At 47.0% G+C, this 24,848-nt stretch overlaps 1 protein-coding gene across 3 annotated transcripts; it reads right to left on the bottom strand.

Moving 5' to 3' along the window:
• Positions 1–294: 294 nt before the first annotated feature.
• LOC126943159 (sialic acid-binding Ig-like lectin 10) lies at positions 295–23,834 on the bottom strand. Of its 3 annotated transcripts, none has more exons than XM_050771611.1 (8): positions 23,538–23,834; positions 15,927–16,029; positions 13,998–14,405; positions 13,098–13,361; positions 12,485–12,766; positions 12,232–12,334; positions 1,701–1,840; positions 295–1,072 (listed from the first exon to the last, which is right to left on the bottom strand). In XM_050771611.1, exons 2-8 carry the CDS (start codon positions 15,949–15,951, stop codon positions 1,068–1,070), a joined length of 1,227 nt encoding a protein of 408 aa, XP_050627568.1. In that variant the 5' UTR covers positions 15,952–16,029; positions 23,538–23,834; the 3' UTR covers positions 295–1,067. The 3 variants fall into 3 exon arrangements, with proteins under 3 accessions (XP_050627568.1, XP_050627567.1, XP_050627569.1); XM_050771610.1 differs by having other exon boundaries at positions 295–1,067; XM_050771612.1 differs by lacking the exon at positions 15,927–16,029 and having other exon boundaries at positions 295–1,067.
• Positions 23,835–24,848: the final 1,014 nt, after the last annotated feature.

The raw sequence follows: 24,848 nt of genomic DNA, 5'->3' as shown, positions 1-24,848 counted from the left end.
ATCCGAGTTTGCAAATGGGAGGCCTCATCGGGGCTTTTCTTTGACCCACGGCGGCGCTGCCTTTTAAAAACATGTTCTCAATTGCTGAGGTGCTGGAATCAAGACATTTCACACTGAAATCGAGATCTCTGGATTCTCCTCAAAAAACAAACAAACAAACATGAAGAGCTAGCTGTAGTCACCCCGTGTTCCTGACCTGTGGGGAGCGGGTAGGGAGGAGTTGGAGAGAGTTCCGCCACTGTGAGCCGCCGCGGTTCCGCCGTGGCGAGCCGCCGCCTTCAGGAGGGGCAGTTGCTTTCAAGGCAGATGAGGCCCCCATTAGGCCAACTGTGCCCCGCTTGTTCCCTGCCTGGTGGCTGTGAGCATTTGAGTTTGCAACCTCTGCACTAGAGTCTCATAAAGTCAGGAGAAAATGTCCAGGACAGGGTCAGCTGCTGCAGTGGGGGGCAAGGGTCCCGGGTTCAGGAGTCCTGAGCAGCGCGCAGCGTTGCGGTGTGGCCCGAGGCACGGTGAGCCTCAGTTTCTCTGTCTGCATGCAGATGTGCCGAGGCTGGGGCCTCATGGTTCCCAGTGCCCCTGTGGATGTGTTTTTGGGGGTTCCTTAGGGTTTCAAGCCACCTTCCCATGGTGCTGAGCATGCTTCAGTTTCTCTCTCTGAAGAAGGCTGAGGCTGGGTTGGATCCACTCTGGGCTCACAACGGCCCCTGTGGGCGGCAGCAGCCTGTTTCCTGGTGCTGATGCCTGGCGTGTCCCTGTGTGTTTTGTTTCTGCTCCTGTCAGCCTGGCTGCTGGGGTGGCGTGTCCCTCGGGCAGGTGTCAGGTGTTAGGCATGTTCCCTACATTGGCTAACACGAGGGCTGGCGCTGGGGAGGCCCCAGGGCATGTTCCCCGAGGAAATGGGAGGAAATGGGTGAGAACCGGGCGTCGGCCTCCGGGTCTGGAGTCTGGGACGGAGTCACTGCTGGCATCGGCAGGTCTGTGCAGCTCTGCCTGGGCCAGGTTTCCACATCCCGGGCCGAGTGCCGTGATCCGTCTCGGAGTCTACACTCTTCTGTCTCTCCAGATCCCTAGACTTCGGGAGAACCAGACTCGGCTGCTGCGCTGCCTCCGGCAAGCCCAGTCCCCTCTCTGAGTACCCAACACCGGGGAATCCAAGCAGCCTCTTTAAGCCTCTGTTGTGGCTTAAAGTGTGAATCCACCCCACCCCCCATCATTCATATGTTGACATCCTAACCCCCAGGGGCTCAGAATGTGACTGTATTGGAGACAGGGTCTTCACACAGGTGATTAAGGTTAAATGACGTCACATGGTGGGCCTGAGTTCAATGACTGGTGTCCTTACAAGGGAAGGAAATTAGGACCCAGGCACACACAGAGGGATGACCCTGTGGGGACACAGGGAGAAGACAGCATCTGCGGGCCAAGGAGAGAGGCCTCAGAAGGAAGCTTGGCTGTTGGCACCTTGACCTGGGAGTTCCAGCCTCCAGAGGGGGAGAAAATCAATATCTGCTGTTCAAGCCAGCCAGTCTGTGGCACTTTGTTTTGGCAAATGTAGCATGTGGTGTGGGGGGTTGAGGCGGCCTGGGACTCTCTGTCCTGAACAAGTGCCTCCCGGTGGTTCTGCCAGGTGATGGGTTTGGGGACCCTGGCCTGCGGCCCTGTTGTTTGACGACCTGCCTGTGACTGTCCCAGGGACTTACCTCCAGCCCGGTCTGGTGGGATGTCAGCTTCAGGCACGCTGGGTACTTCTGGTTCCTCCAGCAGCTCTGGTTTCTTAAGGGTCAGGCCTTCTTTGGTCTTGGGACTCTGATGTTCCTCCCACCAGTTAAGCATCTTCATTCTAAGGCAGGAAGCCCCGTGGTGAATGCTGTGCTCAGTCCCTGCCCCGTCCAGTTCCCAGAAGAAACCCTGGGCTGGGCCCAGAACACCAGCTTCCTCCGATTGCCGGTTCTGTCACCAGCGCAGCCCCACCCCACCCCATCAAGTGGGGATAAGAACCTCTATTCTCTTGGTGTGGACCCTCTCCCAAGCCTCTTTCTGGGCCTCCTGAAATTCACTCTGTCCCCCAGAGCTGCCCAGCTCCTCTCCTGCTCACAGACCTCCCATGGCTCCCCAGTTCCCCCAGGACACAGCCCAGCCCTTCAGCCTGGTGGCCCTTCATGTCTGGTCCATTCCTGCTTCTCTTGCTGCCCTGTGATGTCTCCATATACACTTTTTAGTTTTGGACAGGTCTTTTTTTTGCACCTTTCTTCCTCCTTCTAATATTTCTGGCTCATGTCTGCATGTCCGTGCCCGGCACACCGCCTTGGTCTTTCTGACAGCTGTGTTGTTCTGTTGTGTGGATGTCCCATGGATTATATAACTGGTCCCCTTCCTTTCTTGCTCTGGCAGCTTCAGGGGACGCCTGCTGGTCCCTGGCTGGCGGCTCTGTCTTTCTGCCCCACGTCCCCTGCAGAGCAGCCTGAGCGAACTTTAAAGACCAGATCTGTTCCTCCCCAGATGGAGATCCTTCCATTGTTTCTTTCTGCATTCAGACAATAAGATTCAAACGTCCATTTCCTGTCTGAAAACACTTGCTCTACAAAAACATCCGAAAATACCGATGGGGCTGAGGTTGTAAGGACTTCGGGAGGGAAGATCAGAGGCCACGCATCAACTGAGGGTTGGCTGCACACCGCTGGGTCGCGGGGTAGGGGGGCTCGCTGTTATAATAACCAAGGGACTTGGTTTAAATGGTCCGGTGACAGCAGACAACAAGGCCTTGGGTCCATACTAAGTAGGGACCTGGATATGACACCCCCACATCAACAGGGCACTAAAAAAAAAAATCTAGTCATTGGTCAAGGCAATGACAAGGAAGCATGTCTATTTCAGCCTGGGCTTTGGGTTGCAAAAAACCTTTTTTTTTATTTCTCTTAGAAGCTGAGGCCTCCATTTACAGAGATTTGCATCAGAGAGCAACAAAGTGAGCAATGAACACAAATAGCGCCCAGTTTGTTACGCTGTTGGGCAACTCACACAAAACTCATTTTGGAGGGACTCACCCACCACATTGTCCACATACGATTTTCGCAGGTAAAGTACCCACTGAAGAGCAGTTCACCTTCCAGGATGACCACGCATGAGAGGAAACAGCCCTCCACAAGGAAGATGAAGCCCAAATTTCTCACCAGAGCCCTTGAGGCTCTGCCCACAGGTTGGCCTCTCTCAAGCTCTCCCTAAGCTCTCAGCTCATCCGGCCCTGCTGGACTCTTGGACTCCTAAACCTCTGCAATCTCAGCCTAGAACTGCGGCTCCCTCGGTCTGAGCATACTCCTTTAGGTCTCAGAGCAAGTACCTAACGGCTGCTTCGCATCCCCTCCCCTTGCCAAACTCTCTCCCAGCTCCCCGTTTTCCTCCAGGCACTTCCCAACATTTATCCCTACACATCTGTATATGTCCTCCTTCGGTGTCCACCTCCCTGAGGCCTGGTTTGCTCTACGATATTGTCAGAGGTATGTGAACCAGAGCAACTCCATCTTGAATCGCAGCTGGGTAAAATAAGGCTGAGACCTACTCGGCTGCATTCCCAGACAGTGAAGGCATTCTAAGTCACAGGATGAGACAGGAGGTCAGCACAAAATAGAGGTCATAAAGACCTTGCTAATAAAACAGGTTGCAGTAAAGAAGTCAGCCAAAACCCACCCAAACCAAGATGGTGACGAGAGTGACTTCCGGTCATCCTCACTGCTACACTCCCACCAGCGCCATGGCAGGTTACAGATGTCATGGCAACAACAGGAAGTTACCGTATATGGTCTAAAAAGGGGAGGCATGAATAATCCACCCCTTGGTTAGCATGTCATCAAGAAATAACCATGAAAACGGGCAACCGGCAGGCCTCGGGGTTGCTCTGTCTATGGAGTAGTCATTCTTTTATTCCTTTACTTTCCTAATAAACTTGCTTTCACTTTACAGACTCGCCCTGAATTTTTTCTTGTGTGAGATCCAAGAACTCTCTCTTAGGGTCTGGATCCGGACCCCTTTCCTATAACAGTATGACCTGGCATGTAGAATCTGCTCAGTAAATTTCTGTTGAGTTAATGTGTGGAGAAAGGCTTTGCATCACACATCTCCGTTGCATTCGTGTGCAGCATGTGCACTGTGATAAAGGCCATTTGCATGTTTTGCATACTCTAAAAAATTATGAATGAGGCCAAAGCATACCAATCCAGACATGCAGGAAAATAGCAAAATATTGAAGCAGCCTTGTGAGATGGTTTGAATTCAAGATTATTATTGCAACTTATTGTTTCTTTTCTTTTTTTGAGAGACAAGGTCCTACTGTGTCATCCAGGCTGAAGTGCAGTGGTGTGATCACAGCTCTTTGCAGCCTCTACCTCCTGGGCTCAAGCCATCTTCCCACCTCAGCCTCCTGAGCAGCTGGGACTATATGCGTGCGCCACCATGCTCAGCTAATTTTTGTATTTTTTTTGTAGAGATGGGGTCTCATTATGTTTCCCAGGCTGGTCTCAAACTCCTGGGCTCAAGCGATCCTCCTGCCTTGGGCTCCCAAAGTGCTAGGAATACAGGCATGAGTGAATGCATTCAGCCTCATTTTTCTTTCTTTTTTTTTTTTTTTTAGATAGAGTCTTGCTCTGTTGCCCAGGCTGGAGTGCAGTGGCACAATCTTGGTTCACTTCAACCTCCACCTCCTGGGTTCAAGCGATTCTCCTGTCTCAGGCTACTAAGTAGCTGGGATTACAGGCACATGCCACCACGCCTGGCTAATTTTTGTATTTTTAGTAGAGACGGGGTTTCACCATGTTGGCCAAGATGGTCTCAAACTCTTGACCTCACGATTTGCCCGCCTCGGACTCCCAAAGTGTTGGGATTACAGGCGTGAGCCACCATGTCCGGCCGCCATTTTGTTTTATTGTAGGTTTTCCTCCCATTCACAACCCGCTCCTATGCTTGTACTGGATTTGCTTGGACACACTGTGACTCTCTTCCTGCCCTCCCAAGGCCCCCAATGTCTGCCTCCTGAGGGAACTTGGCACAGCTCAGCTCCAGAGCCACCAGCCCGCCTGCAGGGGACACCTCCACACCTGTGGCCCAATCTACTGCCCCCATGCCTTCTGCTTCACCCTCTGGCTGGGGCACCACCACCACACTCTCCTGTCCTGGACTCTCCACCCATCTTCTGCTGTGTTTGGCCCTTCCTACCTCCTGCACCCCACTCTTCCCAGATCCCTTCCTTCTCCTTCCCCAGGACACCACCTCCGAAGCCTTCTCCCCATTGAGAGCGACCCTGCCTCTGGCCTGATTCTCCAGGAGGCCTGGAGCCCACATCTGTGTTCTTCTGTTTTAGAACCCTCATCCTCTGAAGAAAGAGTCTCCTTCTGCTACTTTGAGCCTCTGGCTATTGGGCCAGAACATTCCCTTCCTCTCCTCATTTCTGTCACTGGCAACCCCCTAGGCCAGGCCTCTGTATTCCCAGAGGATTTTTATGCTTGACTCTCGTCTTTTTGGTCGTCACCAAATGCCTGGTTTGTGAATGAAAGCATTTTGGACTCTCCGTGCTAGCCCAATTCAAGTGACCTCAAGTGACACCACAGGGAGCATCCAGCTGGGCCCTGCCCAAATTCCTAATCTAGGAAATCATGAAAAATACTAAAATGATTATTGTTTGAAGCCACTGTATTTTGGGGGATTGCTATGGTCTGAATGTTTATATCCTCGGCTCAAATTCACATGTTGAAATCCTAACCCTCAAGGTGACTGTATTTGGAAGTGGGGCCTTTGGGAGGTGACTAGTTCATGAGGATGGAACCCTCCTGAATGAGACAAGAGCCTTCATAAAAGAGACCTCAGCGAGACCCCCTAGTCCCTTCCACCAAGTGGGGACACTGTGAGAAGATGTCATGTATAAGGAAGAGAGCCCTCACCAGACACTGAACCTGCTGGTGCCCAGGCCTTGGACTTCCTAGCTTCCAGAACTGTGAGAAATAAATCTCTATTGTGCACAAAACGCCCAATCTATGGCATTTTGTGGTAGCCGCCCAGATAGACTAAGACAGGGGTAGACACATAGCAACAGATGATCAGAACTGTTACCTTTCTCTTTGAGCTGGTTGAGTTCAGCCCTTATAACTCACAACTGGAAGAGACCTGATGAAGGCAACTGTTTCCTTTAACTACCAAGGGTTCATTATCTCCCAAAAACTTTTCCACTTATGAAAATGCAAATTCCAATACTTCATCATCTGCCTAGTTCTTCTATCCATCCAGTATTTTTGTGCTCCCCTTCCAACTGTTCCCATTATATGATATCACAGGTGGAAGCTTCAATCCCAAGACACTATTTTCTACAGTCTATGGAGACTCTCTCAGTTTCTCTTCCATTCCTTCCCTCCCCACCCCACTAGGTACAATGGCTCCTCAGTTAAAGTGCTCTCACCTTCCAGCCTCCTCGCTTCCCCATCTCCCACCTCCCCACTCCATCACCCTTCCTAGCATGTTGTCCATGAATACTCAAACCTAGCCCAATGCCATCATCTACTCCTTTTTTTCTGCTATAGTCTGAATGTTTGTGTTCCTCCAAAATTCTTCTGTTGAAACAACATCTCCAGTGTTTTGGTATTTGGAGCTGGGGCCTTTGGGGAGTGATTAGGTCAGGAGTGTGTGGCCCTCATGAATGGGATTATAGTGCCCTTTTAAAGGGATCCCAGATAACTCCCTTTCCCTGTACACCATGTGAGGACACAACCAGAAGGTGCCGTCTGTGAACCAGGAAGCAGGCCCTCACCAGACACCGAATCTTCTGGTGCCTTGATCCTGAACTTCCCAGCCTTCAGAACTGTGAGAAGTAAATTTCTTTTGTTTATAAGCCACCCAGTCTATGTATTCTGTTATAGCAGCCTGAATGGACTAAGATGTCTTCCAATGACCACTGCTGGGAGGAGATGTCACATAGCAATGATGCTTGGCACCATTAATGATTACTAATCTCCAGCAACCACTGGGCCTTTGCTACTGCTCAGTGGTTGCTCTCCTTGTCCTTATACAGATCCTGCTCATTCTCCCCAGTGGCTATTCCAACCACCCTAACACATCATGCCTCTTCTCAATCCCCCACGGATCCCCCATGCTCCCACCCGTGTCATTTTCAGCAGATGGCCTTGCCATGCTTCCCTTGTTATGAAAATAAGCCACTGGGTGTGAGGACCTCACCCCACCAACCCCAATCCTAAATGCTGCCTAAAGGTGAACAAGAGAAAGAACACCTGCCACTGGATTTTGAGAATAACGTTGAGAATAAGGGTCACTGGTTGCTTTAGACAATGTCGTTTCAGTGGCCTGGTGCTGGGGAGCAAGTGGAAGAGTGTGATGAGAATCAGGAAGTGGTGTAAGGTATTTTTCCAAAAGAATATTGGATAGTACATAGAGGAAGCCTGTGGGGCTGAGGCGGGAGAGATTTGTGCCGGCAAAGAAAGAATGATTGAAAATTTAGGAGCCAGAAGGGATGATTGATGGAGTCCAGCTCCTAAGGCAGTGGAGGAGAAGGATTCCCAAGCAGAGGAGGTGAGGTTTACCTTGGACAGGAGGAAGGAAGCCTCTTTACCTGAAAAAGGCAGGGAGTACATCACTCACCGTCAGTGGTAATGATGTCGTATGTGTCGGGGAGTTGATTTTTTTCCTCGGAAGTAGGTAAACCCTATTGCTGAATGTGATGGGATGAGATAAGAGATTGGGGGAAAGAGGGAAACACCTGGCATACTGACAGAGTGTGAAGTCGAAGGGGGTTGATTAGAGGCAAGCTAAAGGATTTCTGATCCCGTACCTCTGCTCCAAGGATGAAGACAGTGAAAGAGTAGGGTTCTCTTAGCATCTCCCTCATACAGACCTCTAACCTAGTACTTGTTTACTTGACTCCCTCTCTCTGGAAAATACAGGACACAGGGTAAGAGGGGAAACAGATAAAAAAGTTTGACAAACATTAGATGAAAGCCCTATAATGAAAACAAAGAGCAGAGACAATATAAACAGTGGTTAAGAATCTTCCCAGAACTGATGAAAGACACCAAAGCATAGATTGAAGAGGCCAAATAAATATCAATAATGACAAACCTAAAAAGATGATATCCACACTCAGTCACATCAAAGTAGAAGTATTAGTGCTAATACCCAAAAGTCCAGGAGACGTACAGGAGTCCTGAAGAGACACCTGGCCCTGGAGAGAGGCCCGGGGAAGTTTTCCAGACCATGTGATCGAAGGACTGTAGGCTGAGTTGTAAATGATGAATAAATGTCAGCCAGGTGTGAGAGGGGAGCAGGGGTAGGAGATGAAATGCAGAGGAGAGGGAGTACTGGGCAGAAGCCAAACTGTCAGCAAAGCTGCAGGACAAGAAACGCATGTGTCAGAGACAAATAGGCAAGTTGCTGTTAGGAAAGTGTAAAGTGTGAGGCCAAACCAGAAATGTCAGCGACAAAGAGGTCTTAAAGGCCGAGACAGAGAAGGAGAGATCATTTTCAAAGGAGCAGCAGATGAGAGTCACAGCTGACTTTTCTTCTGTGATAATAGAAGCAAGATATAGTGGAACGCGGAATAGTTCAAGATGCCGAAAGAAAATGCCTGCCAATACAGCATTCCAAACTTGGCAAATCTACCTTTTTTTTTTTTTTTTTTTTTTTTTGAGACAAAGTCTCACTCTGTGGCCCAGGCTGGAGTGCAGTGGCACAATCTCAGCTCACTGCAGCCTCCGCCTCCTGGGTTCAGGTGACTTTCCTGCCTCAGCCTCTTGAGTAGCTGGGATTACAGGTGGACACTACCAAAACTGGCTATTTTTGGTTTTTTGTATTTTCAGTAGACAGGGTTTCACCGTGTTGGCCTGGCTGGTCTAAAACTTCTGGCCTCAAGTGATCTGCCCACCTTGGCCTCCCAAAGTGCTGGGATTACAGACATGAGCCACCATGTCTGGCCAAAATATTTTTCGACTATGAAGGGAGAGAGAACGAGAGAGAAAGAGAGAGAAAGTGAGAGAGGAAACCAAGGATGTTTGCTACCAGAAAACCAATTCTAAAGGGGTTTCTAGAATATATTTCAGGAAAAAAGATTCTGGATGGAAGATCTAAGAATACTAACAGAGTGTAAGGAATAAAGAATAGAGACTATGGTAAATATGTATGTAAATCAAAATGAGCAGTGAATGTACAAAATAAAACCAAACATCACGATGATATCTTTGGGGGCTCAAAAATATAGAATTGGTATTTCATTAATAATAAAATGCCACTAATACTAAGATGCATAATTTATATATCACCTAAGGGGAAAAAAATGTTGCCAGTTAAACTATTAAGAACTAATATCGTCCTGAACAGCACATGAATCATCCCATGTCATGTTAATTTAAATTTTAAAAATGTCTTCTAAAGGATTAAGCAATTTCTTCTTATTTCATTTGCACTGACAGTTTATGGTAAATTACCCTTTTGCTTTTTATCTTACAACAAAAAGTAACATGGCTTCATCCACATGTGGGTATCTTTCTTTCCTAGGTTCTATAAAGCACCAGATTGTTGCTCTACAAAAAAATACCGAATATGGTCATTTCCCAAACAAATGTTACAGGTGTCCCAAGAATGAAAGGTATGCTTCCTCTTTTACTTCTGTGCCCTTCTGTATACACAATAACTTTGTCTCTGTACCAGCTAATAATGTAACACTTTTGCAAATGTTTGAAAAGGCAATAAATTAAACATGTATCAATGAACAAATAATTCAATTAAAGCGATAATATGAACAGCAATGACAGAGTTCATGCACCTGCAGGCAATGACAACTTTATCAGGACTGCCACCTGGGACTAACAGCAACTGTAAATCACCATCAATTGAAGACATACCTCTACTTCGGAGATGTTCGAATGTGAAATAACACGTATATTGGGATTGATAAAATGCCACAAAGAATGTTATGAAAATAGCATGTAAGTTGTGAGGAGGAGAGCTAGAGTTCAACTGTTCTAAGGTCTTTATATTATCTGGAGGAGGGTAAAGGTTTTATACTTTGAAATTCTCAAATATATACTTTGATAACTGAAGTACAGATGTTGTGATTTCTGGGTAACCAGTAAAATAATATTTAAAAAACGTATAATCGCATAATTTTCAACTAGTAGAAAGAAAAGAATGGATTGATAAAAATACCCAGCCAATCCAAATGAAGACAAGTAAAGGGAAAAAATAAACATATGGAACAAGCCGGGATGGTATATTGAAATGCCATCAGTGTTTAAATGCACTGGTAATTACATCAAGTAAAGTAATTTAAATCCGATTTTAAAATTACCAGACTAAAAAAAGTCAAAATCATATGCTGATTACGAAACACATATCTAAACTTTAAGATCACAGATTGAGAGTAGATGTGAAAGAAGGAGCTGGTGGAGCTATACTAATATCTGACAGGATAGGCTTTAATACAAAGGTGAAGAAGAAAAATGGTTTCTGATATAAGGAAGATACTTGTATGAACTTTTTTTTTTTTTTTTTTTTTTTTTTTTTTTTTAAGACAGAGCCTGTCAGTCTGTTACCCAGGCTGGAGTGCAGGAGCATGATCTCGGCTCACTGCAGCCTCCGCTTCTTGGGTTCAAGCCATTCTCCTGTCTCCCAAATAGCTGGGATTATAGGCACACGCCACCATGCCCGGTTAATTTTTTATTTTTAGTACAGATGGGGTTTCACCTGGTTGGCCAGGCTGGTCTCAAACTCCTGACCTCAAGTGATCCACCTGCCTTGGCCTCCCAAAGGGCTGGTATGAGCCACCACGCTCGGCCTTGTATGCACATTTTAAAATAGACTTGAAGCTAATGACATGGCCTCAAGATTTATAAAGCAAAAACTGACAGAATTTCAAGAAGAAACAAACAAATCCACAATCATGGTGGGAGATTTAAAAACACCTATCTCTTATCATTAGAGCAGGCAGGCAATTAAGTCGGTACAAGTAGAGAAGATTTAAACAACACGATTAATGAATTTGATTTAAAGGGTATATACGTATATGTATGTGTTTGTGTACACACACAGACACACACACAGAGAAATATATACTGCATTCAAGAGGCACAGAATATACATTCTTTCCAAGTTCACATGGAATATTTATAAAAACTAAACAAAAAATGTGTTACAAAGAAAATAAAGAATTGAAATCATGCATAGTATATTTTCTGACCTTATTCGGTTTAAGCTAAAAATTTTAAAAGGCAGTAATGTGCCTAAGAAACTCAAGGGTCAGGCTGGGGGCGGCGGCTCACGCCTGTAATCCCAGCACTTTGGGAGGCCAAGGCAGGCGGATCACCTGAGGTCGGGAGTTCGAGACCAGCCTGACCAACATGGAGAAACCCCGTCTCTACTAAAAATACAAAAAAATTAGCCGGGCGTGCTGGCGCATGCCTGTCATCCCAGCTACTAGGTTGACTGAGGCAGGAGAATCGCTTGAACCTGGGAGGCGGAGGTTGTGGTGAGCCGAGATCATGCCATTGCACTCCAGCCTGGGCAACAAGAGCAAAACTCTTGTCTCAAAACCAAACCAAACCAAACAAAAAAACAAAAACAAAAAAATCTCATGCGTCAAAAAATCATAATGGAAATTAGAAATATTGTAACCAAATGATAATGAAATCTTTATATTAAAATTTGTGAGATGCAGCTAAAGTCACGCTCAGAGGGAAATTTATGGCCCTAAATACAAATACTGAAAAAGAAGAATAACCGAAAGTTAACGACGTAAGAATCCATTTTTAAAAGGTAGACAAGGCCGGGGGCGGTGGGCCACACCTGTAATCCCAACAGCACTTTGGGAGGCTGAGGTGGGTCGATCACTTGAGCCCAGGAGTTGGAAACTTGCCTGGGCAACATGGTGAAATCACGTTTCTGCAAAAAAATACAAAAATTAGCCAGGCGTGGTGGCACACACCTGTAGTCCCAGCTACTGAGGAGGCTGAAGTGGGAGGATCATGAGCCCAGGGAAGTGGAGGCTACAGTGAGCTGTGATTGCTCCACTGCACTCCAGCCTGGGTGAGAGAGGGAGACCCTGTCTCAAAAAACAAACAAACAAACAAACAAACAAAGTAGACAAAGCAAAATAAACTGGAAGGAAGTATGAGGAAGGAAATGGAGAACATAAATAAAGGTAGTAGGCTTTGGGAAAGGCTACTGATGAATTTGAACTTTGATACTCACAACAAGAGGACGAGGCAGAAGAAGAGCAATGAGAATGCAATGGCTCCATACACAATGCCCTGGATTAATCCTTTCACGAACATACTGGAAACTGATTTCTTATCTGGAATTGGAGGGAAGTGAGATGGACTTTTCTCCAAAGGCTTTGAAGTCGGAGCTAAAACTCTCTACCCTTTCCACTGGCCCTGTGCCCATCCACATCTGGTCCTTAGGTGTTCTTTCCAGCTCAGTCACTAGGTCCCTGGATACTCACTTGGTATCAGGAAGAAGCTGGAAGTGTGAATTCCATATTGGTTCTTCCCCTCACAGCGAAGTCTCATGACTATTTCTGGCTCCCCGATGAGGTTGATGGTGCTATTGGCCCAGGGGACACGTGTGGAAGAAGTCACCCGGGGGATGTTATCCATGCTGTTCACATCCACAGGGACACCTCCCATCCACCACTGCACGGAGGGTGTGGGGATCCCATGGAAGGAACAGCTGCACAGAACTGTCTTCTCCAAAGAACAAGAGGAATTGAACAACCTGGGAGGTGCTGTGCGGAGGAAGAATCGGGGATCATCAAGATGTCCTGATTTTGCTTCTCTACTTCCCCTAAGACCCAGCCTTCTCTCTACTCGCTATTCACAGGGAGCTTCAGAAAGACTTTCTGGCAATCCAGAGTGGGGCTGGGACTCAAAACAGTCCCCTTTCATCCTCTCTCCACATCTGCCTCCGACTTGGGTTCAGCTCCTACCTCTGACCTTTCAGCCCCAAAGGTCAGGGGGAACATGTGACAGCTCCTAAGATTTCTTTCCCTCTGGGGCTCAGGTCTTTTCTTGAGCCCACTATTTCTCAGGATCCTGCCTGTGCCCACCAGCACTTACAGACCACTTGGAGCTTGACCAAGCTACTTCTGGTCACGTTGGCTAGGGAGAAGTTCAAGTGACATCCAAGGGTGTTGCCATGGTCCTCAGGCCTCAGGATGAAGTGCGGCACTGAGGAGGAGCTGCTGGAGACGGCTGGGTTCTTCCGGGAGCGAAAGAGGGCTTTGATTTCTTTGCAGGTGCCTTTGAGGGTACAGTTCAAGGTCACAGGTTTCTCAGCCAAAAGAATCTCTGGGATGTGGAGCTCTGGCTTTTGGGTTAGGTCTGGAGAAGAGAGAAGCAGACCCAAACCTTGGGGGAAAAGGGACCCTCATGGACACTTCACTGATGCACGGCGTTTCCAGGTTACAAAGTGCTCCCCGCCCATTAGCTCATTTGCAACCCCCTCACCTCCCCAACAGCCTTGTGAAACCTGGGATTGTTGGGGTTGAATGGTTTTCCACAAATAGATTTCCTTTCTCTGTGTGGAAGGGGAACAGCCCAGCGTCCAGGTGATCAAACTGAAGAGAACTACTCAAGGTGGTAGAGCTTGAACCTGAACTCTGGTCTTCAAAGACTGAGGGTGAGTTTTCTGATGATCTACATTGTAGAATGAGGATTCTACATTCTGGCCCCTTACCTGAGCCCCAGACTAGATGTGCTAGTGGTAACTCCTCCTCTGCCTCCCTTTTCCAGCCCAATTCTACCCCTAGACTCTGGCCCTTCCCAGCCCAGTCTGTGATCATTTCCTCTCTATTTTGTATTGGTTGGATGACATAGGGTGAGTCGCTTCTCTTTTTGCCATTTCTATTTGGAAAAGTAAAGTTACCTATTATACCGATCTCATTGCATCACTGGAAAACTCAAACACCTGAGGTTTTGTAAAGCCTAGTGCCCATCAAGTAAAAACCACATAATCACCAGAACCACGGTTGGATTTCCTTCTTTCCAAACCACTTATTGGATGATATTGAACATCACCTGACAGATTGATATTCTCCCCCAGGAAAGCACTTTTTTGTTCTCCTAGATCTGCATAGAATAAATACGTCGCACTGTTCCCTTTGAGAATATCATGGATGAGTAGGGTACAGTCTTCTTCATCAAGATTCCCAGTCATGGAAAATCTGTCCTTGGTGTTATCACCAACGGTAGCATTGGGTTTATTTGTAGCTACAAGGGAGCTGACGTTTTTGTTGAGCCAGTAGCCCATGATCATGGAATTGCTTGGGAGTTCTTTGGGAAATTCAAATGCACAAGGGATTGTCGTGCACAGCCCCTCTTCCACTGGTATCTTCTTGATTTCCATCAAAACCTGAGAAAGTAACCCTGTAAGGAGAGATCCAAGTTGAAAAACAGACCCACCTACCATACTCCTGTATTATATCTGTGCATTAAAAGAGTCACCTTACCTAAGAAAGGCTTGACACTTGTCCAGCTGCTACGAGGTGATCTCTAAACCCTTGGGATATCCTGCCTGATAGGAGTGTCTTTGTTTACCTGAGACCTTGGACTTCATCAGTTGATGCTAACACTCTGATTTATGGTGGGACCCCTGGATCCTGGGGCATCAGCTTGACCTCTGGAGGGGCTGAAGACTAAGCTAAGTCAGTGACCAGACCCACAATAAAAACCCTGGACACCAAGGCTTGGGTGCACTTCTCTTCTTGGCATGTCTGTGCATGTCACCACACATTGTTGCTGAAAGAAGTAAGTTCTGTTGGTGCAACACTACTGGGAGAGGCCAGCTGAAAGCTCATGCCTGCTCTCTCCTGAATCCTGCCCTAGGCACCTCTTCCCTGTACTGATTTTCATCTGTATTCTTTTGCTATAATCAACTGCAATCATGAGTAAAACAGTTCTGCTGAGTTTTGGGTCCTTCTTGTGGATCACTGAATCAGAGGCGTCTTGGGGACTCCTAAATTGCATCATCCCAATCTAGTCTGCTGGATTTTTTATTGCTCTTCTTGTTGGTATTAATTGTATCTTGTGATCTTGGCCATGTTGCATCATTTCTGAATCTCAGTTTCTCAGTCAGGGAAATGGGTACAATAATACCAACACTACAATATTGTGATAATTAAGGACAATACCTACAGAGGCACGTGGCCCTCTGCAATAACTGCAGATTGTGACTTCAGTCACATTCCACTACAGGGGACCATGTCACAGTGAATAGTTAGTGAATAATTGTGCTCGCCATCCATTAGCTCATTTGGAACCCCCTCCCCTCCCCGACAGCCCTGTGAAACCTAGGACTCTTGTGGTTGAATGGTTTCCACAAATAAACTTCCTTTCACTGTATAGACGGGGAACACTCCATTGTCCAGGTGAGTAAACTGAAGGAGGCTCTACTCAAGGTGGTAGAGCTTGAACCTGAACTCTGGTCTTCAAAGATCAGGGTTTCTTGAGGGTCTATATTGTAGAATAAAGATTCTACATTTTTTTTTTTTTTAGACAGAGTCTTGCTGTCACCCAGGGTGAAGTGCAGTGGCACGATCTTGGCTCACTGCAACACCCGCTCCTGGGTTCAAGCAATTCTCCCAACTCAGCCTCCCCAGTAGCTGGGATTACAGGTGTCCACTACCACACCTGGCTAATTGTTCTACTTTTAGTAGAGACAGGGTTTCACCATGTTGGCCAGGTTGGTCTCCAACTCCTGACCTCAGGTGATCTGCCCAACTTGGCCTCCCGAATTGCTGGGATTAGAGGCATGAGCCACTGTGCTTGGCCAAGTACCTAATTTTTTATGTTCTCACCTCTTCATCTGACTTCAGCCCTGTCTGCCTTCCACCCCTACCCACCCTCACCTCCCCAGGATACCTCCACACTGCCTCTCCTTCTACTTACCCAACCATAGCAGCGGCAGTGCCATCAGCCCCAGCGAGACCTCATGGGCAAGAGAGGACCAGGATGTATCCTGCTGCTAACTCTGACCTCAGATTGGTCTGTCCTGGAGGGCAGGATTTGGATTGGATGAGGAGAGAGGCAGCAGCAAGAGGCATGGGGTGCGGCTAGGAAGAAGTCCACGGCTTGCTAGGGGCTCTAGTCTTTTCAATCCACCCCTAAGGTCTGTTAATCTGGTGAATTAGGGGCCTGATGGGACCTGATGCTGGGTAGCTTCAAGAACAGAGGTTGGGCTGGGCACAGTGGCTCACGCCTGTAATCCCAGCATTTTGAGAGGCTGAGGTGGGAGGACTACTTGAGCCCAGGAGTTTGAGACCAGCCCGGGCAATGTAGGGAGACCCTCTCCCTATAAAAAAAAATTAAAAAAAAAATTAGTCGGGTGTAATGGTACATGCCTGTAGTTCCAGCTACTCAGGAAGCTGAGGTGGGAGGATCTCTTGTGCCTGGGAGGTTGACGCTGTTAGTGAGCTGTGGTCACAACACTGTACTCCAGCCTGGACAACACAGTGAGACCCTGCCTCAAAAACAAAAGAACAGGGGTTGTCCCCAAACTCTTTGTGATGCCTCAACACCATGTTTGCTTTCCTCTCTCCAGTCTGCATTCCCACTCCACTTCCTCTTCAAAGAGTCTCAAATGCCAGGCTGAGGAGCTCGGACTCCCTCCCATGTCAATGGGGGAGCTCAGGGAAATTATGGAACGGTTTTGAACTATGGGAGAACGGGTTTGGGTGTTCTAAAGATCCCTCTGGGTCTGCACTGAGGAGGAAACAACAGTCCAGGAGAAAGACGATGAAATCTGAGCTGGAACGGTAGCTATGGGGGACAGAGAGAAGGTGATATATTTAAGAGAGATATTCAAGAAATAAACAACATTTCAGGGACAGACGGAGTACATTCCAAACTCCCTTGCCTTTCATTCGAGCCCTCCCTGATTTTGCCCCGCTTTTCCCTTACCTCGATATTCCCCATGCCTGCACCCTGTCATTCTTTCCATACCAAAAAAAAAATATTTTTTTTTTTTTCCTTTTTTGAGACAGTCTTGCTCTGTCACCCAGGCTGGAGTGCAATGGCGCGATCTCAGCTCACTGCAATCTCTGCCTCCCAGGTTCAAGCGATTCTCCCGCCTCAGCCTCCCAAGTAGCTGGGACTAAAGGTGCCTGCCAGCACGCACAGCTAATTTTTGTATTTTTGGTAGAGACGGGGTTTCGCCATGGTGGCCAGGCTGGTCTCGAACTCCTGACCTCGGGTGATCTGCCCGCCTTGGCCTCCCAAAGTGCCAGGATTACAGGCGGGAGCCACTGCACCGGCTGAAATAGGGATCCTTTCCACAGATGCTCCACACATCCTTCCTCTGCCTGTTTCCTCAGGCCACTCCCCGTGTCATGGCGTCCTTCTGCAGCCCTGTCCTCTGCCCACATTCAAACCCTCTCTCTCTCTCCAAGTCCAGGTCAAACGTAACCTCCTCCTGGAAGTTCTCTCCTGGATCTCACAACCAGAAAGAAGCCTCCTCTCTCCGACTCTCTTCAGCAGCCCTAGCTATCCATCTCCTCTAGGGCAATGTCTCAGGTAAACCCTGAGAGTTGCCTACCTGATATCCAACCTCTGTTTCCTCCTTATTATTTCAAATTTGTTCAGGTGACCAAGCCACCAATTTGAAAAATAATGTCTCTGTTTCCTTGCCTCATCTGGGGTGGCCACATGGCAGAGTTCTGGCCAGCGAGCCAAGGAGAAGAAACATGTTATCAAATTATTATCAGTGAATAAAAGCCTACTCAGCTTTTCTCCCCCCCTCCCCCCTGCTTTTTTTTTTGAGTTCTGGCCAATGAGTCAAGGAGAAGAAAAATGTTATCAAATTATTATCAGTGAATAAAAGCCTACTCAGCGTTTCTCACCCCCCGCCCTTTTTTTTTTTTTTTTTTTCATGTAATACTAGCTAATAAAATTCCAAGACTTGGTTTTAAAAACATAAGTTTTCATAATAAAGTACATGACTCTCAGAAAGAGTTGAAGGACATGTTTCCTGCCCCTGCAGCACTGAATCAAAAGATACTGTTCTGTGTTATAAAATGGTTCAAGGAATTTGATTTGATGTTGTGCAAAACTGAGACTGTTTATAAGAATGTCATTTATGTTCTCCTCTGCAATATACAGTTTTGTATGAATATTCATGACGGTTGCTGACTTGTTCTAGTCTTTGCTAATATGAATCTGCCCTTGGAAGAACAATTTAAACAAAATGGTCTTATGAGACTCCAAAGATGTTAGAAATTATTCCATGTCTCATGAAAATGATCCCCACATAAAATGGAATTCTGACGGGTTGTCTTACCTGATGATTTCTTGCTCTGGTAATAATAACATTGTAATTGACATCTGTTTTCCTAAACTGTATACCAATCTGTAGGACTGTACTCTTCTCTCTCATGAACAATGCAGGAAAAAAAAAAACCTGGCCAGGCACAGTGGCTCATGCCTGTAATCCCGGCACCTTGGGAGGCCAAGGCAGGTGGATCACGTGAGGTCAGGAGTTTGAGATCAGCCTGGCCAACATGGTAAAACCCTGTCTCTACTAAAAACACACACATACACACACAAATATATATATACACACATATATACACACACACACACACAAATATATATATACACATATATATATACACACACACATATATATATACACACACACATATATATAAATATATATAGCTGGGCATGGTGGCAGGTGTCTGTAATCCCAGCTACTGGGGAGGCTGAGGCAGGAGAATCGCTTGAACCCGGGAGGCGGAGGTTGCAGTGAGCCGAGATTGCACCACTGCACTCCAGCCTGGGCAACGAGAGCGAAACTCCGTCTCAAAAATAAATAAATAAATAAATAAATAATAAAAACCTTTAACTCTGCTAGATTTGTTACTGAGCACGCATTTTGAGAGACTTGTCTACTTAAAATACCAAACTTAAGAGGCTATCTGCTGGGGAGTTTTGGGAGTTCTTCTTTTCTGACACTGGCACCACCATTTCCTCCTCCTCACCTTCCCCTTCTTCCTTCCTGGAAGATGAATGTGATGCTGGAGATGGTGCAGCCACCTGGCAACTATGAGACAACGGTGAGGATGAAAGCTGGAGATCTGAGGATGTCGCTGACAACGACATGGAGAGCCTGGTTTTCGGAAGACCCTGTGGAGCTGTTGCAACAACCCCACACAGCCCGCCGCCGTATCTCTTCTCCATTTGATTGTCGTGCTAGTTGGAAAACTGACAAAATGCCTTACCAGGGAATCCAGCCAAAAGTGAACTTCTAGGCCAGGCGCGGTCGCCTATGCCTAGAATCCCAGCATTTTGGGAGGCCGAGGAGGGCAGATTGCTGGAGCCTAGAAGTTTAAGGCCAGCCTGGGCAGCATGGAGAAACCCCATCTCTACTAAAAATACAAAACTTAGCCAGGTGTGATGGCACGTGCCTGTAGTCCCAGCTACTGGGGGGGCTAAGGTGGAAGAACTGCTTGAACTCAGCAGTGAGCCGAGATTGTGCCACTGCACTCCAGCCTGGGTGACAGAGCAAGACTCCGTCCCCGCCACAAAAAAAGTAAAGGTCCCATGCTTGCAGGAACCAGATGAAGGGGGCCTGTCTGTGAAGAGATAGGAGACTCCTTGGGGACTCTTAGAAAACTTTTAGAGGAAGATGACAAGGGGACTATGCAGGGGGCTCTGCAGCTGAGGAAGGACAGTAGAATTTCCATGACTCCATTGTTCCAGTGATATTTCCACCATTGCCCCTTCACATTTCCATATCCACATGACATCCTTTTAAATTATAAATCAATCACGTCAGTTCCCTGTTCGTTACCATCTGCTGGCTTCACTTTACTGTCAAAATAAACTCTAAAATTTGACAGATTATTAGCAGACTGCTAGAAATACTACCTAACCCTACCTCCCCTCTGTTTCTCTCTCTCTCCTTGGTCAGCTTCTGCCACTTCACAGTACGCAGGGAAGTAACTCTGTATCTATTCTGACCAGGATGTGAGTTCCTTGAGAAAATTAGCCATATCCAAATAACTTTTGTGTGTCATGTTGGAATCACCTTTGTGTACCACTCCTGGGTGGCCTTTGTGTGTCATGCCCAAGGTACCTTTGTGTGACATAATGGAGTCTACCTTTCAAAGTCAAGTCTGAGTCACTTTTGTGTCTCTAGTACCCAACACACAATCTGGAACACAGCTGGTGCATAATAAATCTTTATCAAATGAAAGATTTGGAACCAAGAAATTTGGGGTTTTGGCCAGGCGTGGAGGCTCACACCTGTAATCCCAGCACTTTGGGAGGGCAAGGCGGGCAGATCACTTGAGGCCAGGAGTTCGAGACCAGCCTAGCCAACATGGCAAAACCCCTTCTCTACTTAAAATGCAAAAACTAGCCAGGTGTGGTGGCATGTGCCTGTAGTCCCAACTACTCGGGAGGCTGAGGTATGAGAATCACTTGAACCCCAGAGGCAGTGGCTGCAGTAAGCAGAGATCGTGCCACTGCACTCCAGCCTGGGGGGAGGGGGAAGGGGAGGGAGAGAGAGAGAGACAGAAAGAGAAAGAGAGAGAGATATAAATAAATAAATCTGAGTTCTAACTGTGGCTCTGCAGATACCTTAATATAAATAAATAAATAAATAAATACTGAACAGTCATGGTGGCCCATGTACTGTGCACTGGAGATTCACATGCTTCACATATTTTATTATTCTTAATCTCACAACAGCACTGTGATGTAGTTCTCAATGCATCACTTCACAGATAAAGAAACTGAGGCCCAGAACAGCATAGGAACTGGTCAGGTTCACAGGGCCAAGAAATTGACATCCTGAAGTCATCATGTAGGTCCCTGGACTCCAAACCCAGTGTCCTTTCTGGTATGCCAGGCTGCCTTCAGAACTGCTGTGTCATCATGGTTCAAGCCTCTTCTCCTGAGTCCCATGCCTCATGTATAAAATATGATAAATCAACCTGTCCTGTCTACCTCACAAGGTTCGAGAGAGACAGTGGGAAAAGCATGTAGTTATGCACAATGTGAGTTGCAAATGTCTTCCCCCTGGACTTGTGTGGTAGGCAAAATTCTAAAGATGTCTCCCATTCCAAGATTCCTGTGCCCTGGTTATTCAATTAAACATTAATCTACGTGCTTCAGTGAAGGGACTTTGCTGATGGAGTGAAGGTGACTAATCTGCTGATCTTAAATTGAGGAGATCATCCTGGACTATCTGAGTGAATGTAATGTAATCACATGAAACTTTCAAAGCAGAAAAGTCAGAGAGATTCAGGAGGAAGAAAGGGAACAGACGAGCCAGAAGTGGAGGTCAGAGAGATGTGAAGCATAAGAAGGATTTGACTCACCATTGTTTGCTTTGAAGATGAAGGAACGAACCCACGAGCCCATGAGGGCAGCTCCTAGAAGCTGACAATGACCCCAGCAGACAGCGAGCAAGGGAATGCAGACCTCACTACTACAAAGCGTGGAACTGATTCTGAATGTGATTGGAAATGGTTCATCCAAAGGGACTCGAGAAAGCAACATACCCCTGCTGACACTGTGATTCAGGCCTTGTAAAAGCTGGAGCAGAAAACCAGGGGAACCACACTATGCTGGAACTTTTGACCTTCTGTGAGATCACACATGAGTGTTACTTCAAAAGCTGCTAAAGTTGGGCTGGGCCCAGTGGCTCATGCCTGTAATCCCAGCACTTTGGGAGGCCAAGGCAGGTGGATCACACAAGGCAGGAGTTCCAGGCCAGTCTGGGCAACATGGCAAGACTCTGTCTCTACTAAAAATATTTTTTAAAAATTAGCCAGGCGTGGTGGCACTCGGGAGGCTGAGGAATGAGAACAGCTTGAACCCAGGAGACAGAGGTTGCAGTGAGCTGAGACTGTACCACTGCACTCCAGTCTGAGTGACAGAGCGAGACTTGGTCTCAAAACAAACAACAAAAAAGCTGCTAAAGTTGTGGTAATTCTTATGAAAGCAACAGGAAACCCGTACAACTTGTATTGAAGCCAGTTCAAAGGAAGGGTCCTAGATTCTTCAGTGAGTGGACGGCCAGCAGTCCAAAGGCTTGGTCTTTGCCTTCCGTTTTCTAGGTATTTCTGGGCCAGGCCCTTCCCTCACTAGGGAATTGCTTCCTCCTTTCAAAGATAGTCTAGAGTTTGCAAATTAGTGGCTTTGTGAGGTAGTTAAAATGCAAGGGGTTTTATTTAGCCTGCATTAAGAAACCTGCATACAGCCTTTAATTAGTTGCAATGTTTAAAAATCAGGATCCTCACATAAAAGTCTGAACTCCCAGCTACTTTTTAATAAATTAGATCTGACAACACATGGCAGATATTAACTTTCCCCTTTAACACAGAACAATTGTTCTCCAGTCCATTCCTGGCCGTGCTCTCCCTGCTACACTCACCTGGGAGGTGCATATAACACAGTGGTTAAGTGTGTGTGAGTCAGCCTTCCTGAGTTTAATTTGGCCTCCACCACTTGCCAGCCGTGTGACTGTGGGCAAATTACTTCCCCTCTCCAGGTTTCCCTAGTTTCCTCACTTATAACATGTAGATTTTAACAGGATTCATCTGGCAGAATTGTTGGATTAAATGATTAAATGAATTAATGTATGTAAAACCCTCAGAACACAGCCCAGCACAAAATAAGTGCTAAACAAGTGTTTATCATTCACATCACCTGCCTGGTTCCCTTAGCATTTAAATTGTGACCGCTCTTGACTCATCTCTCTGCTCAGTGATGTTTTGATTCAAGAATCAGCCCTCTGCTTTTCCATTCTGATTTCGCTTCTCTTAAAAAACGACTCCCTCCTTACATCAAGATGCTACTCAGGCTTCCAGATAACAAATCCTATCTCTCCATCATAAGCCACTTTTCCTTTTTTTCCCCACTGTCAAAATCCTTCCTCCTCCTGCTTTAATTTACAACCTCAAATCAAAGGTTGGGAAGAGCTGTGGACTGGTTCCAGTTGGGGCTTTGCCAGTAACTCGTTGGATAGCTCTGGGCAAGTTCTGTTCCCTTTCTGCTTCCCCTTTTTTTCCTCCTCGGTAAAACGGGAGGGTTACTGCAAACTAGGTAAGGGTCCTTCAGACTCAAAAACTCTGATCTCTTACATCTGTAATCCCAGCACTTTGGGAGGCTGAGGTGGGAAGATCGCTTGAGCTCAGAAGTTTGAGACCAGTCTGGGCAACATAGCGACATCCTGTCTCTACAAAACAATTTAAAAAAAAGCAGCCCGGCATTGTGGGTGCAGCTACTCCAGAGGCTGAGGTGGGAGGATTGCTTGAGCCTGGGAGGTCGAGGCTGCAGTGAGCTGAGATTGTGCCACTGCACTCTAGCCTGAGTGACAGAGCAAGACACTGTCTCAAAATAAATAGATGAATAACATAATGAAATAAAAATAAAATTCTGATCTCTTTCCAGTCTCATTTCCTTCTCCAGGCCCTGGTGTATGCATGAGTTGTCTTCACAGGCGATCTCTTTTCCCTCCCCCTAAATTATTGTTTCTTTTTCCATATTTACCTCCTAGTCTCAGGTTCCAAAGAGCTCCAGCCTGGTCTTACCTCAGCACTGTCTCCTTAAAAACCGAATGTCCTCCTGAATTTTTGCATCAAGCGGGTTTGTCTGACTTCCTATTACTGTTTTCAATGACTCCAGATGCGCCCGATGAACTGACTGACACGTGGAATAACCGTGTACACAAACACGGAGTGCCTCACGGGGAAGTGACTAAGGTGGAGGAAAGCTAACGGATTCGCTGAACTGGAAGTTCCCCGAGGCCTCGCCAACCTCCTTGCACGGGGATACCAACTCCGTGAAGTCCCGCCCCGCAAGCACACGCGAGTTTGTCCAGAGCCAATCAGGGCCTGACGCTTCTCGCGGGAGCTGCTGGGACGCGCAGCCGCATAGGAGAGCGCGCGGGTCTCCAGAGCCTGAGCTAGTCAGAAGCAACCGTCGCTACTGGGTAAGCCAGCCGTTGGGAGAATCGGTTTCCTTGGGCAGGTGGTTCCAGACCCCCACCAGTCCTCTAGACTCCAAGCCAATCAGTTGCTAAGGAACATTCCTCTCTCAACCTAGTACGTGCGGGAAGTCAAGGCACTGGCTAAGGAACAAAATGCCCAGTGCTGGACCCCCGGGGCTGGTCAGAAGTCACCCTGTGTACTCCTTGTTTCCTGTCCTGCACCCGAGGCCACTATCACCAAGAAAACAAGACACACGATGAAGCGTAGCCTCTCTATTCCCATTCCCAAACCCATCTCTGACCTATCTCCAACCCGATCCCCATCCTCTCTCCCATTCCTCTTCTACATTTTATTCTCTTCTTTCCCAGCACTGGCACTCTCCCTCTCCCCAGCCTTATCTGCCTCTCCCTCCCAAGGAGAGGATGTATCTTTAGTAGAAGCAAACACCAAACCTGTTATATAGAGGCTTCTATCCTCAACTCAAAACCTCTGCTGCACAGGATTCTCATACACCTCCACTGAATGTGATTCTCATACAATCTGCACTTTCCAGAATTACAAAGCATAAGAGGAAATAACCCTCCACAAGTGAGGACAAAACCTAGACTTCTTACTAGAGCCCTTGAAGCCCTGAAAGTTCTGGCCCTTCAGGAGCTCATCCCTCAGTCAATTCCAGTCACAGCAGCCTGCTCTGGGCTCCTGAACTCACCAAACTGCTCTCATGTCAGGGCCTAGGCTCTACTGCTCCCTCTGTCTAGCCAGCTCCTGAGAATCCTACAGGTCTCAAGACAAGTGTCACTTTCTCTGAGAGGCCTTCTCTGACTCTGTAATCCAACCTAGCTTCCTTTCCTGTGCTTTCTCATAGTATTCT

The sequence above is a fragment of the Macaca thibetana genome, chromosome 19 (assembly GCF_024542745.1).
Source record: "Macaca thibetana thibetana isolate TM-01 chromosome 19, ASM2454274v1, whole genome shotgun sequence".
Taxonomy (NCBI): domain Eukaryota; kingdom Metazoa; phylum Chordata; class Mammalia; order Primates; family Cercopithecidae; genus Macaca; species Macaca thibetana.
This window is presented reverse-complemented; position numbering and strand designations above follow the sequence as displayed.

Excerpts from the sequence above, each read along its gene's own strand:
- LOC126943159 (XM_050771610.1), bottom strand. The coding sequence starts at position 15,951 with ATGGCACTGCCGCTGCTATGGTTGG. Across the intron at positions 14,406-15,926 it reads ACTGCCGCTGCTATGGTTGG|GGTTACTTTCTCAGGTTTTG; the intron begins GTAAGTAGAAGG and ends CTCTCCTTACAG. Across the intron at positions 12,335-12,484 it reads CAGCTTCTTCCTGATACCAA|ATAAGAAATCAGTTTCCAGT; the intron begins GTGAGTATCCAG and ends CTCCAATTCCAG.